The sequence below is a fragment of the Thalassophryne amazonica genome, unplaced genomic scaffold, assembly GCF_902500255.1.
Source record: "Thalassophryne amazonica unplaced genomic scaffold, fThaAma1.1, whole genome shotgun sequence".
Taxonomy (NCBI): domain Eukaryota; kingdom Metazoa; phylum Chordata; class Actinopteri; order Batrachoidiformes; family Batrachoididae; genus Thalassophryne; species Thalassophryne amazonica.
The window spans coordinates 467,774-484,129 of record NW_022986231.1 but is presented as its reverse complement, the minus strand read 5'-3'; the positions used below and the strand labels follow the sequence as shown (position 1 = coordinate 484,129).

At 41.9% G+C, this 16,356-nt stretch overlaps 1 protein-coding gene across 1 annotated transcript in view; it reads left to right on the top strand.

Annotated features, from left to right (window-relative positions):
• Window positions 1-16,356, top strand: part of jmjd1cb (jumonji domain containing 1Cb) — a 651,485-nt gene that overhangs the window by 621,386 nt on the left and 13,743 nt on the right. Inside the window, exon 34 of the mRNA XM_034165192.1 lies at window positions 12-126. Within this exon, the coding sequence (XP_034021083.1) occupies window positions 12-126 (115 nt within the window). The remainder of the gene's footprint in view (window positions 1-11; window positions 127-16,356) is intronic.

Here is a 16,356-nt window from a genome sequence, read left to right as displayed (position 1 = left end):
TATGATTCCAGACAGCCACTTCCATGTTGTAGAGAGGCAGGTAATCGGCTACCAGTTAGAGGATGTTGTACCCTTGTTGATGTCCTTCATGATGAGGATTATTTTGCTCTGTGTTAGCCAGTCTGGGTGAGTACCTGCTGTTAGAAGCCTACTTATTTGTTCTGCTAATAGGGTTCTATACAAAGTCACGGGTCACGGTATTATCGTAGCACTTGTATCAGACATTCAGTTTGTGTAATCCCATCCCCATATATATATATATATATATATATATATATATATATATATATATATATATATATGTGAGGTCTGTTACAAAAGTATACGACCTTTTTATTTTTTCAAAAACCTGATGGATTTGAATCACGTGTGCTTGCATGAGCCAACCTTGAACCTTTGTGCGCATGCGTGAATTTTTTCACGCCTGTCGATTGCGTCATTTGTTTTGTAAGCAGCCTTTGTGTGCGGATGGGTGTAGTCTCTCATTGGATTTTCTTTGCAAGCAAAATGGCAGAACGACTGGAGCAGCGTGACTGCATCAAATTTTGCCACAAACTGGGCGACAGCCAGGTGGAAACCATTCAGATTATTCATACGGCTTTTGGTGACGATCCTATGGGCATCACACAGATTAAGGAGCGGTACAACCGGTTTAAAGACGTCTGCACAACGGTGGAGAGTGAGCCGCACTCCGGGCGGCCATCAACATGCTGAAATGACCAGATCATTTCCAAAGTGAATGCTGTGGTGATGCGGGACTGTCGTGTGACTATTCGAGAAATTGCGGAAGAGGTGGACATCAGCACTTTTTCGGCACATTCCACTGTGATAGAAGATTTGGCCATGAAAAGAGTTGCAGCGAAATTCATGCCGATGGCTTCGGCCCGAAGCTGCTGACGGAAAAAACACCTCCGTGTTGGAAGTCTCACAGGACATGTTGTGGTATGTCCAGCTGTTACACAATTTCTCGGATACTCACTCGACTGAAAAGCCATCGAAAGCCGTCTGAATCTTCCGAATGGTTTCCAACACGGAGGTGTTTTTTTTGTTGCGCGCCATGAGGGGCTCCGTGCCGACGCGCGAAATCCTCCGCACGTCTTTCATTACAAAATCTCCTGTAACAGTGGAATGTGCTGCAAAAGTGCTATGTCCAGCTCTCTTGCCATTTCTGTGGTAGTCACACGATGTCCCGGATCAACACAGCATTCAGTTTAGAAATGATCTGGTTGTTCCAGCCTGTCGATGGCCGCTCGGTGCGCCGCGCACCCTCCGCCGCTGTGGGCCGTCTTTAAAAAGGTTGTAATACTCCTTAATCCATGTGACGCTGACAGAATCTTCACCGAAAACCACCTGAATCTTTCGAATGGTTTCCAACTGGATGTCTCTAACAGTTTCTGAAAAAAATTTCATGGAGCAAAGTGGCAGTCGCTCTGCCATTTCCCTGACAATAAAAATCCAATGAGGGGGGTGGACCAGTGCTCACTCAAAGCCTGCCCACAGGCAAATGACGCAACCGACAGGTGTGAAAAAACTCACGCATGCGCACGAAGGTTCAAGCTTGGCTGATGCAATCACACGTGATTCAAATCCATATAGTTTTTGAAAAAAATAAAAAGGTCTGTTACTTTTTGGACAGACCACGTGTATGTACATATATATATATATATATATATATATATATATATATATAATCAAATATGTGAAACTAATTTCACCATCATACATTTTCTTTTGGCTAGGGTAGGTCAATAAAAGTGCTTATATGTCATAGTGAGTTCCAGTATTTTTTACTGTTACCAGTTATTTTTATAATAATACTCAATTTATAGGGTTGTCAGGTGCATGTGAGACTATGCTGGCCCATGGCCTAAAAAGCATGGATAATAATTTGTTTTACCTGTCAGTCAGGTAGTGCTTTCTACATAAAATACACAAGTTCTCTATTCTTCCTGCTCAGACTGAGCAGGCCAGAGCCTCATCCAGACAGAAAGATGACTGAACACTCCCCCAACACCCTTAGAGTAAAGATCGACTTTTAAAGACTTTTTTTGCACATACCACAACTATTCTCTTGCCATCCTGTTCTCTTGGCAGCTTTTTCTGTGTCCACAAACACATTGCAACTTCTGGCCTTCTCTGTACTTCCCCATCAGCACTTACAGAGCAAACATTTGTGGAGACGAAATTTCAAAAGGTTGGACCAAACGGTCTCTGGCTGTCGTGGAAGGAAGAGTCAGGAGGTTAACTCTTCTCAAAATTAACAGGTTTATAATAAACCTGTTAATTATAAACAGGTTTATTATAAACACACACACACACTCAGATACAGCAAGTGTGTGTGTGTGTGTGTGTGTGTGTGTGTGTGTGTGTGTGTGTGTGTGTGTGTGTGTGTGTGTGTGTGTGTGTGTGTGTGTGTGTGTGTGTGTAAATCAGCACTTTGAGTGCACCCTTATGTACACGTCAGGACGGTGTTCATGTACAAGTTCTCATGAGCTCATCTCCCCAACCTGATACTGGTAGCTATCTGAAAATGACTTCATCTGGAAACTGGAGGCTGTGGAGAGACGAATTCCACAAGAAATGTTTTGTCTCAATGCTGCAGTTAGGCGCGATCAGAATAGGGAATCAGAACAGACTCTGGGTCAGACAGAAACATGTGGCTATCAGTCTTTTTGTGCAAACTGCACGAACAGTCTCTGGATTAAGCAAGAAAATGTCCTTACATTCCCAATGCATTCCCACAATGATGAACACAATATGAAATAAACATGGTGTCACATGAAGACAATTATTTTGCTTTCACAGTTCCTCCCTTTTGATCAAATATGATCAATCAGATCATAACAAAATAAGAAGAAGAACATAATAGAGAATCTGTATTGTCACACCTTTGCAAGTTTAAGACAACACATCATAGGATTACATTCTTCAAAAACATAGACATTCCCTAGGCAAAAGAATAATTTCAGAAACCATTTTAATCAAGGTAAACACAATATTGAACTTTAATCGTCATTCTCCCCAGGTTCTGTCTCAGAATCATCCATATTATGAGGAAAAGGGAACAAGTCTGGTTCTCCTTCATTCAGTGCAGCAGTTATACTCATTGTTTTAGATAAAAGCATATATGGAGGGGGCCTAGGTTCACCTACGGCTTTATCAGTGCATCGCAAGATCAAAGTTCGAATGCAGGGAACACAACAACAACCACAAACTGTAAACAGGGCCAAAAACACTGCTAGGGTTGTAAGGACTGCCATAGCCAACTTATTCCATCTACCAGAGTAATTGGCAAACAGGCCTTCTAAAGGGTTGATTATGCCAAAATGTTCTTCCATCTCAATGGACAAGGCAAGCAGTCCGCTGAGGGCTTTTGTTAGACTTCCATCTGGGGCTGTGTTGTTTGGGAAGAAGGTACCGCAGTCTTGTCCACGCATAGCACAAACACCTCCCCTTTCTGCCAAGAGCATGTCCAGAGCTAACCTGTTTTGGAAACCCATAAGGGAAGTGGCTGCTAATTGTTCGTGTATGGCAGCTACAGCGTCCCTAGTAAAATTCGGTAATCTTTGTACATTAAAGTGTATGTAATTTATCCTGTCTACATTTTTGTTTATTGTTACGGGAAACAGTGCATGCAGAAGTGGGAAGGACTCAAATCCTGCTGCAACATTATCTACAAGTTTATACTCATTTGGGACTCCACGTGGGACTTCTATAGCATCGATGTATACTGGTGAACCCCCCCAGCGGATCCACAGAGCGTTTATCGCGGTGGTAAGAGACAGAAGTTGCCAAATTTGTGATTAATTTCACCTATGTTTCCACAGTCACTATTGGGGTTATTAAGGAAATCAAAGCACATGTACCATACCACTTTGGAACTAACCATCTTTTAAGAGTTCTGCCAACGCAATGCCACCATATATCAGCTCTGGCGATAACTAGCTTACCTGTAATGCGTGAGTTGCGTGTACCACATCAGTCTTTCTGCGACCTTGATGGCGGTATGCGTCGTCAATTGCACTTGGAAGGGGCCCATCCAGCGATGATCATTCCAGCGCTTCTTTCTCAGATTCTTTACGATTACGAAGTCTCCAGGACGGATATCATGGAGTGGTTGTTCAGTTGACAATGGAAGGGCTGCCTTCACTTGAGACCTGCGATCTTGATGCTTTAAACAAAAGCGCCTGGAGCCACAGTTGGAGCAGTGTGTGCCTGCATCACTGAGTTCCAGGACTCGGCGCTGGGACGGAGCTCATAGCACCTCAGTCCTGGAGAAACTGCAAACAGAAGCTGTGGAGATCTGTGTGCATGTCGGTGGACCACCTGCTCTGGTTCCTCGTCCAGAACAAAAGAGGGATCATCTCCTTCATCATCAGAACCCACACTGTCTGACAACACGCTGCGCGCTACGTGTTGCTCCAATTAAAAAAAAAAAAACAACCTCTGGTGTGCCGTGGTCAGTGCTCTATCACTGTATTATGTTCTAAGCCATATATATTGATTTATATCAGAAAACTGTCAAGAGGGGGAAAAATATAAGTGTAAAGATGATTGAGCAGTATGACAGAGCAGTAAACTGATCAATCCGTGTGAATGCTGCGCATTGACTCATGTGCAGTTATTTCTACCAGCTTCCAGAACAGCTCTTATATAATCTTTTGAGTTATCTACCTGTTGCCACATGTGCATAAGGGTGGATTGTCATTCCTACAGTCATATTGTTATATTTAATAAAAAATAATAAGAGCACACAGGAGCTACTGCTGCGTTCAAGTACTGTCAGAAATTACACAACTTTTTTGTTGTTTCAAATTCAGCAGTTGCTTGTGGCAAAATAATTAATTGTATCCACACAAAAGATTAATTCTGTCCTATATAAGATGCCTGAGCTCATTGAACCTGACTCCCCACTCAGATAAAAAAAAAATGCAAGCAAACAGGCTGAATTTGCCTTGTAATTTCTGACGGTACAGGAACGTAGCAGCAGCCTCAGCGCTCACAACTGGCTTCTGCTCTGCGTAAACATATTCAGCTGGTTGAACGAAGTCAAACTAAACAATAACATTACAAAAACTAAACAAACAATTAAAAAACGTCAAGAACGACAGCAAAACAAAACTTGGACGAATTGAGGTTTTAGTTGCCCTTCGTTCAAATTTTTCAACAGTTTAAAAATCCTGATGAGGAACGAAGCTGTGCGAAGGTTAAATGATGCCAACGAAAGTCCAGATTTCTTGTTTCGTCAGGGCTTCGTTGCCCTTCCTTAAGTGCCGTGTGACTGGGCCATAAGTCTCTGTCGTGTGCGTAATCTCATTTGGATCAGAGCCAATGGTAAGCATTTTACCCAATTTAGGCCTGTTTCAGTAGTGCATTTTGCCAATTTGTTTTTTAATGTACCATTCTCCCTGTCTACAGCTCCTCCCAATTGCAGATGATAGCTGCAGTGATTTTTAAGCTCAATGTCCAAGACAGCACTCAGTTCTTTGATCACTTCATTCACAAAAGCCTCGGTCCCACCGAATAATGAAGGCTGAAGAAGGAGCCACGCATGGGTGTGGGGTGATTATTTGAAGAATGACCCACGTTGTCATCTATCACTTATCCACTATGAAGGTGCCACTATGTGCCTCTCTGTACCCCGCATGTGCCGCGTAGCAGCCTCTAGTGAGCCACAACGGACCTGTCATTACAGCCTCGAATGGCTCGCATCAGCCACACTAAGCCACGTAGTGCCATGATAGCGCCATGATAACGCCATGTTGCTGCACGTTTAGGCATGAGTTTGGTCCAAACCTCCAGCCCTCCCACACCTGGTCCCTTTAAAGTGTGGGTTTTCAATTCACAGATTCACAGCAGCATTTAAAGATGTCCCTTTTTTTTAATTTTATTTAAATGCAGTCCAAAAATAGACACTCCATCACAGTTCCGCAGTTGTGCGCTGTGCGTCAGGCTGCTGTCCACCTGTAATGCACCAGACCAGCTAGACCCGAACCACGGGTTCCTGGAGAGCCGCCTCTGTGCTCCTCGCTGGCTCCGCGGCTCTCTGGCTTTATTTATTTATTTTTTTTGCGGCTTTAAACACACAAAACTTTATGTTTGTCCGTTTATTTCTGCAAAATCGCTCTTTTGCGCGCACGCTGCAAAAGAGCGATAATGCACCAGACCAGCTAGACCCGAACCACGGGTTCATGGACAGCCGCCTCTCTGCTCTTTCTAAGTGGCTTCCTTTCCATCTGTGGCTTCCTGGCTTTATTTTTTCCCTGGCTTTAAGCACAATCATTTTTACAACATGAATCCACTTTAACTTTGTGTTCGTCCATTTATTTCTGCAAAAGCGCTCTTTTGCGCGCACGCTGCTGTTGTCCTTTCATGGACAGCCGCCTTCTCTGCTCTTTCTAGTGGCTTCCTTTCCATCCATGGCTTGCTGGCTTAATTTTTTCCTTGGCTTTAAACACAATCATTTTTACAACGTGAATCCACTTTTGACTTTGTGTTCGTCCATTTATTTCTGCAAAAGCACTCTTTTGCGCGCGGTGCCTTTCTGCATACAGAATGAGGTGGCCGTTTTATTATATACACCTGTGGCTCATTTTCTATATATATATATATATATATATATATATATATATATATATATATATATATATATATATATATATATATATATATATATATATATATATATATATATATTTCTTTATTTCTTCCGCAGCTTACAAGTCACCATGATACAACTTTTAACTTTGTGTTATGTCTTCAAAATCGGTCTTTTGCGCGCTCTCCACCTGTGTTGCCGCACAGCTTCTGCTCTTAGCTCCTCCACTGGAGTTATTATCTTCCATGGCTTTAAACACACATCCACTTTCATGCAGTCACCCAAATTTTAACTTTGTGTTCGTCCAGTATTGACTGAAATATCACTCTTTTGTGAGCTGGCATTCTGCCTAAATGCTCGTTTGAAGCATGATGATGAGTCACTGCCTCAGTGCGCACACACTCATGTGATCCATTAATTCCAGAAGTGATTAGAGGTATTTTTGGCATCCAAGGTTTGACAGAAAATGATTAATCCGCTACAAAATAATTATTTTATATAGAGTCCAGCGCACAGAGCAGGTGGATTTGTGTGCGCAAGAGAGCCATTCCAAAAATAGCCTCTCAGGTCCTGCCTCAGTGCGCACACACAGCGGAGCTCATGTGATCCATTAACAAGATATTAAATCAACATACTGTATGTAAAATACAACAGACATCAACATACAGACATACTTTTACAGCTAGGAACTGTTTTATCAAGCTATAAAAAACATTAAAAATAATTACCTTAAGCTGTTCAAAATACATCCCACATGGAGCAGGAAAGAGAGGGAAAAAAAGCAGTCCTCTGTGATGCCAGAAGTGATTAGAAGTGTTTTCAACATCCAAGGTTTGGCAGAAAATGATTAATCCACTACAAAGTATAGTCCAGCACACAGAGCAGGTGCAAGCACAAGAGGAGGAGCCGCTGCAAAAATAGCCTCTCAGGTCCTGCGAAGGTGCCAGGCGCACGGATAATGGACTTTTTGCAGACTCATAAGCACCACGCAAATGCCTCTAAGCCGTCGCAGTAACTCGAACACAAACTGCGCCACGCTGTTGTTGCTAAATTTTGAACATCTTGAAATTAGCGCCACGCTCAGAGAGGAGCCTCGTTAACTGAACATAATGCCTCTAAGAGCCACTATAATGCCACGATAGCTCACGAAACAAAAAAAACAGGGTGCGTGGCTCCTTCTTCACTCCTTCTTCACTCGGTGGGACCGAGGCTAAAGTGTGTACCATTATCTGTTTTTCTAGAACTCCCCATCTGGGAACAATGTCTGTCATTAATGCTTTTGCTACTGCCTTTGCTGATGCATGTTTTGTTGGAAAGGCATTTGGAAAACATGTCCACTATTACAAGGCAGTATTTCTTCCCCTCTGCTGGGGTTAATTTAATGAAATCCATCATAAGGTGTTGGAAAGGACCCAAGGGGGGGAGGGTGTGCACCCACAGAAGACAATGGAGTAGTTTTACCTGAATTGTTTAGGGCACAGATCAAACATGTTTTACAGAAGTCAGTTGCATAAATTTATAAAGCCTTTAGTGAACCAAAGTTTGTGAATGTCAGCTCACATTCCTTCTTTGGACACATGGTCACGGCCATATGACAAATTAGCATATATTCGGAAAAGGGCATGCAAGGTTTAGGGGGCTCAGATGGGACATGTGGACCATACCAAATCCCAGCTTTGCGTCAAAGAGAGACATCACTGGGAGTCACAAAGGATGCAAGTGAAGCAAGATCAGCCACCAGAGTGGGTGGAGCGGAAACAGACACGAGGGTAAAAGCAGGAGCCCAAAGGGCAGCCTGCTTAGCAGCGTAACCAGTAAATTTATTACCTAAAGAAATTGGGTCAGTGTGGGAAGTATGGGATGAGCACTTGCAAACAGAAATAGAGGAAGGTAGCAAAATGGCATCCAAAAGTGCTGAAACTGAAGGATAGAACAGCCATCAGACTTCAGAAACCCTCGGTGACGCCAGAGGGCAACAAAACCAAGTGAAGTGAAATGGTTTGGCAGAATTAGGAATACACAAAGTGGGAGTGGTCTGTAAGGCCTTTTTTAATGCAGTGAAAGTCATCTTCCGCATCAGGAGACCAGTGTAATCTGATGGGAGCAGAAAGCTTCACCATTGATCTCAGTGGGGCTTCCATGCAGGAATAATCAGGAATGAAATTCCTACAACTGGAGCACGTCCCCAGAAAAGACATTTGTTTTTTTGTTTGTGGGCGGGGCACATTAATGATGGCTTGAACAAGTGTTATAATTGTCAACCCCTTGTTTTTACTTTCGTCCACCTGCACTCACACTCTCATGTAAACACACACTCACTCTCTACCAACTCAAACTTGCATGAAAATTTGAAGCTTCGCTCCACATTTGTACTTGTCCACGTGTGCGCTTCTCCACCGACACCTTCAAGATCAGTTCTCTGCTCACAGTCTGAAAAAAGCTTTAGAACACAAAGTTTCCCAGTTTGTCATTTTGTCAGATGAAAGTAACTTCGGGCTTTACGAACTGCAATTTTTGTAGTGACACCTTATGTATCCCCTTTGCCAGGTACGAAAGAAGCAACAAAGTGTTGTGCTCACACTGCTTCTAGAAGAAAATGCAATCAGCAAATCATCCACATTCTGCAAGAGGGCATTTCCCTGTGAAAAGGTCAAAGAGGTGAAGCTGTCAGCCAAAGCCTAACAGAACATGTGAGGGCTACTACTGAACCCTTTGGTAGGCGGGCCCAGGTGTACTATAGATCCTTGAACCTAAAAGCGAAACAGAACTGAGAATCTGGATGCACAGGAACAGGAAAGAAAGCATTAGAGAGGTCGACCACAGAGAAGAATTGAGAATTACCCAGGACTTGAGACAAAATTGTATGTGGGTTTGGTACCACAGGAGCTGGTGGTATGATTGCAGCATTTACTGCTTGCAAATCTTGAACAAAAAAAAATTCAGTGGGTTGTCCTGCAGGACAAATCTTTTTCACTGGGAACATTGGTGTCCAAACAGGAAAGTTTTGGATGGTATCACAATTCCTGCATCCAACGAATTGGAAAAACAGCTTCCTGCCTCAGTGGATATTGTTTTTTTTTAAGCTTTAACAGCGTTTCACCAGTAGAAGGCTGCACAGACCAGTTGTTGACAAACAAAGCCCCAGCTGAGTCTTTTGACAACATACACAGAGCTCTGATCAGGAGAAGAGGAGATTTTTTATTCCCTGATCTGTGCAAGACAGGACTGTGTGCGGCAAAATTTCAAAAGGTTGGACCAAACGGTCTCTGGCTGTCATGAAAGGAAGAGTCAGGAGGTTGGCTCTTTGTCAAAATTAACAGGTTTATTATACAAAGCACTTTGGACACACCAACGAACAGCATACAGCAAGTGTCTGAGTGTGTGTGTAAATCAGCACTTTGAGTGCACTCTTATGTACACGTCAGGATGGTGTTCGTGTACAAGTTCTCATGAGCTCATCTCCACAACCTGATACTGGTAGCTATCTGAAAATGACTTCATCTGGAAACAGGCTGTGGAGAGACGAATTCCCACAAATGTTTTGTCTCAAGGCTGCAGTTACACGCGATCAGAATAGGGATGAACACATCGAGATGAATGTGTTTATTAATTATTTGTAAAGTGCTTTGAGCGTCTGATGCAGATGGAAAAGCGCTATATAAATGCAGTCCATTACCATTTACCTTCTCTCCTAAAAATTCCATGCCTTTACTGCAATCAGTACAAGTCATTTTCTCCTTCCTTAGTGTTTAACTTCTTGTGCAGCTCACTCTATACCTTTTCCTTAAGTCCCTTTCACATTGGCGTATTCGTAGAGCTGTGTATTGTGGCGTATTGCCTATACCGAGTTGAGCAGCTCAACACCCACTTTTAGCAGCTCTACATCAAGTTTTTTCTCCCTACGCAGCAGTATGTTGAGGGCTATGCACGTAGGATGGAAGAAATTAAACATGTTTAATTTTCTTTGGCATAGAGCGCTGGACACAGTGTTAAGCAGGTCTGCACAGCACAGCGTTACTGCGTGCAAGTCTGTGCAACACGGCACTCCTATACACAACCAAAAACTGAGTGCTGCATCCAGAGGAATCAGCTGGAGAACTTGAGAACATGATCACACAGCCCACAGCGCCTGTGTGTTCAGAACAGGGAATCGAACCTCAACTCAGAAATCCAGAAACAGCAGGTCGGTTACTCACTCTCTCGCGCGTGCACTCTCACTCTCTCTCTCTCTCTCTCTCTCTCTCTCTCTGAAAGTGTGTCTGGTCACACCTGTGACTTTAAAATAAAAGCGCACTCACTGTATGTCGGTGCGATCATCAGATGACCTGATCGATCAGGTCTCATCAAATCAGCGGACCTGATCGGAGCAGCCGGAACTTTAAAAGTTTAGAGTCCACCAAGACAAAAAAAAAAATAATAATAATAATAAAGTTAAATGACTCTGTTTCTGACGTGAACCGCAGTAGAGAACAGAGCGCACTTCCACAGAGGCAGAAAATAGCAGCTTTGGCGACATACGTGGCAAACTGTAAAAACCTAATGATACAGTCGACTGTTTTCCAAGTGCAGTGATGTGTTCTGCACAGCCGGCAGGAGTAAACTGGGTTTAAATAGCGGCAAGGTACACACGACTGTGTACACACATTAAAAATCTATTAGTTTAAATGAGTCAACACCCCCGAGTCACACTAACTGTCAGAATGCTCGTAGCATGGGCCAAGGGGGAGGATTAGCAGCAATCTTCCACTCCAGCTTATTAATTAATCAAAAACCCAGACAGAGCTTTAATTCATTTGAAAGCTTGGCTCTTAGTCTTATCCATCCAAATTGGAAGTCCCAAAAAACAGTTTTATTTGTTGTTATCTATCGTCCACCTGGTCGTTACTGTGAGTTTCTCTGTGAATTTTCAGACCTTTTGTCTGTGCTTAGCTCAGATAAGATAATTATAGTGGGCGATTTTAACATCCACATAGATGCTGAGAATGACAGCCTCAACACTGCATTTAATCTATTATTAGACTCATTTGGCTTTGCTCAAAATGTAAATGAGTCCACCCACCACTTTAATCATACTTTAGATCTTGTTTTGACTTATGGTATGGAAATTGAAGACTTAACAGTATTCCCTGAAAACCCCCTTCTGTCTCATAATTTCTTAATGACATTTACATTTACTTTAATGGACTACCCAGCAGTCGGAAATAAGTTTCATTACAGTAGAGGTCTTTTGGAAAGCGCTGTAACTAGGTTTAAGGATATGATTCCTTCTTTGTTATGTTCTCCAATGCCATATACCAACACAGTGCAGAGTAGCTACCTAAACTCTGTGAGTGAGATAGATTATCTCATCAATAGTTTTACATCCTCATTGAGCACAACTTTGGATGCTGTAGCTCCTCTGAAAAGAGAGAGAGCCTTAAATCAGAAGTGCCTGACTCCGTGGTATAACTCACAAACTCGCAGCTTAAAGCAGATAACTCGAAAGTTGGAGAGGAAATGGCGTCTCACTAATTTAGAAGATCTTCACTGGAAAAAGAGTCTGTTGCTCTATGAAAAAGCCCTCCGTAAAGCTAGGACATCTTACTACTCATCACTAATTGAAGAAAATAAGAACAACCCCAGGTTTCTTTTCAGCACTGTAGCCAGGCTGACAAAGAGTCTATTGAGCCGAGTATTCCTTTAACTTTAACTAGTAATGACTTCATGACTTTCTTTGCTAATAAAATTTTAACTATTAGAGAAAAAAATTACTCATAACCATCCCAAAGACATATCGTTATCTTTGGCTGCTTTCAGTAATGCTGGTATTTGGTTAGACTCTTTCTCTCCGATTGTTCTGTCTGAGTTATTTTCATTAGTCACTTCCTCCAAACCATCAACATGTCTATTAGACCCCATTCCTACCAGGCTGCTCAAGGAAGCCCTACCATTAATTAACGCTTCAATCTTAAATATGATCAATCTATCTTTATTAGTTGGCTATGTACCACAGGCTTTTAAGGTGGCAGTAATTAAACCATTACTTAAAAAGCCATCACTTGATCCAGCTATCTTAGCTAATTATAGGCCAATCTCCAACCTTCCTTTTCTCTCAAAAATTCTTGAAAGGGTAGTTGTAAAACAGCTAACTGATCATCTGCAGAGGAATGGTCTATTTGAAGAGTTTCAGTCAGGTTTCAGAATTCATCATAGTACAGAAACAGCATTAGTGAAGGTTACAAATGATCTTCTTATGGCTTCAGACAGTGGACTCATCTCTGTGCTTGTCCTGTTAGACCTCAGTGCTGCTTTTGATACTGTTGACCATAAAATTTTATTACAGAGATTAGAGCATGCCATAGGTATTAAAGGCACTGCACTGTGGTGGTTTGAATCATATTTATCTAATAGATTACAATTTGTTCATGTAAATGGGGAGTCTTCTTCACAGGCTAAGGTTAATTATGGAGTTCCACAAGGTTCTGTGCTAGGACCAATTTTATTCACTTTATACATGCTTCCCTTAGGCAGTATTATTAGAAAGCATTGCTTAAATTTTCATTGTTACGCAGATGATACCCAGCTTTATCTATCCATGAAGCCAGAGGACACACACCAATTAGTTAAACTGCAGGAATGTCTTACAGACATAAAGACATGGATGACCTCTACTTTCCTGCTTTTAAATTTAGATAAAACTGAAGTTATTGTACTTGGTCCCACAAATCTTAGAAACATGGTGTCTAACCAGATCCTTACTCTGGATGGCATTACCCTGACCTCTAGTAATACTGTGAGTCATTTTTGATCAGGATATGTCCTTCAATGCGCATATTAAGCAAATATGTAGGACTGCTTTTTTACATTTGCGCAATATCTCTAAAATTAGAAAGGTCTTGTCTCAGAGTGATGCTGAAAAACTAATTCATGCATTTATTTCCTCTAGGCTGAACTATTGTAATTCATTATTATCAGGTTGTCCTAAAAGTTCCCTGAAAAGCCTTCAGTTAATTCAAAATGCTGCAGCTAGAGTACTGACGGGGACTAGAAGGAGAGAGCATATTTCACCCATATTGGCCTCTCTTCATTGGCTCCCTGTTAATTCTAGAATAGAATTTAAAATTCTTCTTCTTACTTATAAGGTTTTGAATAATCAGGTCCCATCTTATCTTAGGGACCTCTTAGTACCATATTACCCCAATAGAGCGCTTCGCTCTCAGACTGCAGGCTTACTTGTAGTTCCTAGGGTTTTTAAGAGTAGAATGGCAGGCAGAGGCTTCAGCTTTCAGGCTCCTCTCCTGTGGAACCAGCTCCCAATTCGGATCAGGGAGACAGACACCCTCTCTACTTTTAAGATTAGGCTTAAAACTTTCCTTTTTGCTAAAGCTTATAGTTAGGGCTGGATCAGGTGACCCTGAACCATCCCTTAGTTATGCTGCTATAGACTTAGACTGCTGGGGGGTTCCCATGATGCACTGAGTGTTTCTATCTCTTTTTGCTCTGTATCCACCACTCTGCATCTAATCATTAGTGATTGATCTCTGCTCTCTTCCACAGCATGTCTTTTTCCTGATTCTCTCCCTCAGCCCCAACCAGTCCCAGCAGAAGACTGCCCCTCCCTGAGCCTGGTTCTGCTGGAGGTTTCTTCCTGTTAAAAGGGAGTTTTTCCTTCCCACTGTCGCCAAGTGCTTGCTCATAGGGGGTCATTTTGACCGTTGGGGTTTTTCTGTAATTATTGTTTGGCTTTTGCCTTACAATATAAAGCGCCTTGGGGCAACTGTTTGTTGTGATTTGGTGCTATATAAATAAAATTGATTTGATTTGTTTGCTTTTTCCCCCCGCCGGATGCCATTCCTGACACAGCCCCACTCATTTATTTATGCTTGGGACGTGCTCTCACAGTGTACAGGCTGCACACTCCATGTGGCTGAGTTGTTGCTACTACTACTAATATTAATAATAATTTTTTTTTTTTTTTTTTTACTAAAATGGTAATCAGTATTATTCTGGGCCTAAGGTGTAAATCCAGTTGCTACATTTTACAGTTGCAGGTGTTTCATATTGTATTTTAAATATGTTCAGAATCAGTGGTGGGCACAGTTCCGGTAATCCGCTAAACGCTAATTATCGAAGATAATGTTTTCATTATCGGATGAGCTTTTCAGATATCTTTGAAAACCATCATTGGACCAATTATCTTCCGATAAGTTTTGGTCCGATAATTTTTAGACCGCTAACATTTTTGCAGACGTAACTTTTTGTAGTAGATGCGCAGTTCTGTCCTTTACAGAGAAGATCTAGTTCTAGAAGAAACCACTCTAATGAACAGATATGTGTTATATATCACTTTGTACATTTTATGAGTTTACATTAATGTAGTTATTCTATCCAGAATAATTATATTTTTAAAGCAAAACCATAATTTAAACCTGCTTTCCATTTAATTTAATTTAATTAGCTTATAATGCACCAAATCACAGCAAAAGCCGTCTCAAGGCGCCTTACATAAAACAAGTCAACATAAAATTGAATAAATAATTAAAAATGAATAAAAAAAATTCAAATACATAAATAAAAACAGAAGTAAAAGAATAAAACAAATAAAAATAAAAACTATCCATAAGAAAGAGAATAAAAATAGGTTTTGAGTCTTGACTTAAAAATGTCCACGGGCTCAGACTGCCTCACGGTTGCAGGAAGACTGTTCCACAGGGTGGGTGCACGATACAAAAAGGCTCTTTGACCTGCTGACTTCTTCTTCACCCTGGGAACACAGAGAAGTCCCGCATCCTGCGACCGCAAAGCCCGGGCCGGCACGTAGAGTTCCACCAGATCAGCCAGATAAGATGGTGCCAGTCCATGAACAACCTTATAAGTCAATAGCAAAACCTTAAAATCTGCTCTCACAGAGATAGGGAGCCAGTGCAAAGATGCCAAAATGGGTGTGATATGTTCAGACCTTCTGCTACGTGTCAGAAGTCTGGTGGCAGCGTTCTGAACCAGCTGAAGACCCCTAATGCTGGACTGTGGTAACCCTGAAAATAGAACATTACAATAATCTATTCTAGAAGAAACAAAAGCATGAATCAGAGTCTCAGCATCAGCCATGGACAGGATGGGGCGGATCCTCGCTATATTTCTCAGATGGAAAAAAGCAGTCCTAGTAACATCCCTGATGTGGAGGTCAAAAGACAACGTGGGATCAAAAATTACCCCAAGGTTCCTCATTTTGTCCATATGATGTATGACACACGAACCCAGGCTGAGCACCAGCTGGTCAAACTGATGCTGATGTCTCGTTGGACCAAGAACCATCATTTCAGTCTTATCAAATTTTAAAAGTAGGAAGTTACTAGACATCCAGCTTCTCACTGATAGAAGACAGTCCTCCAGGGATTTTATGGGAGTGAGATTTCCTGCAGTTATCGGCGTGTACAACTGAGTATCATCAGCATAACAATGAAAGGCAATCCAAAAACTCTGCAGTATACGCCCAAGGGGTGCCACATACAGAGAGAAAAGCAAGGGGCCTAAAACAGATCCCTGTGGAACCCCAAATCTCATGTCAGCCAGGTCAGAGGTAGTGCCATTATACAGGACACATTGAGAACGACTGGACAGATATGACGTCAACCAGGCAAGGGCACTTCCAGTAATCCCCCAAAAATTCTCTAACCTATTGAGCAAAATATTATGATCCACGGTATCAAACACTGCACTGAGATCTAACAACACCAGAACCGTAGTGGTGTCTGAGTCCATTGCTCACAGAAGATCAT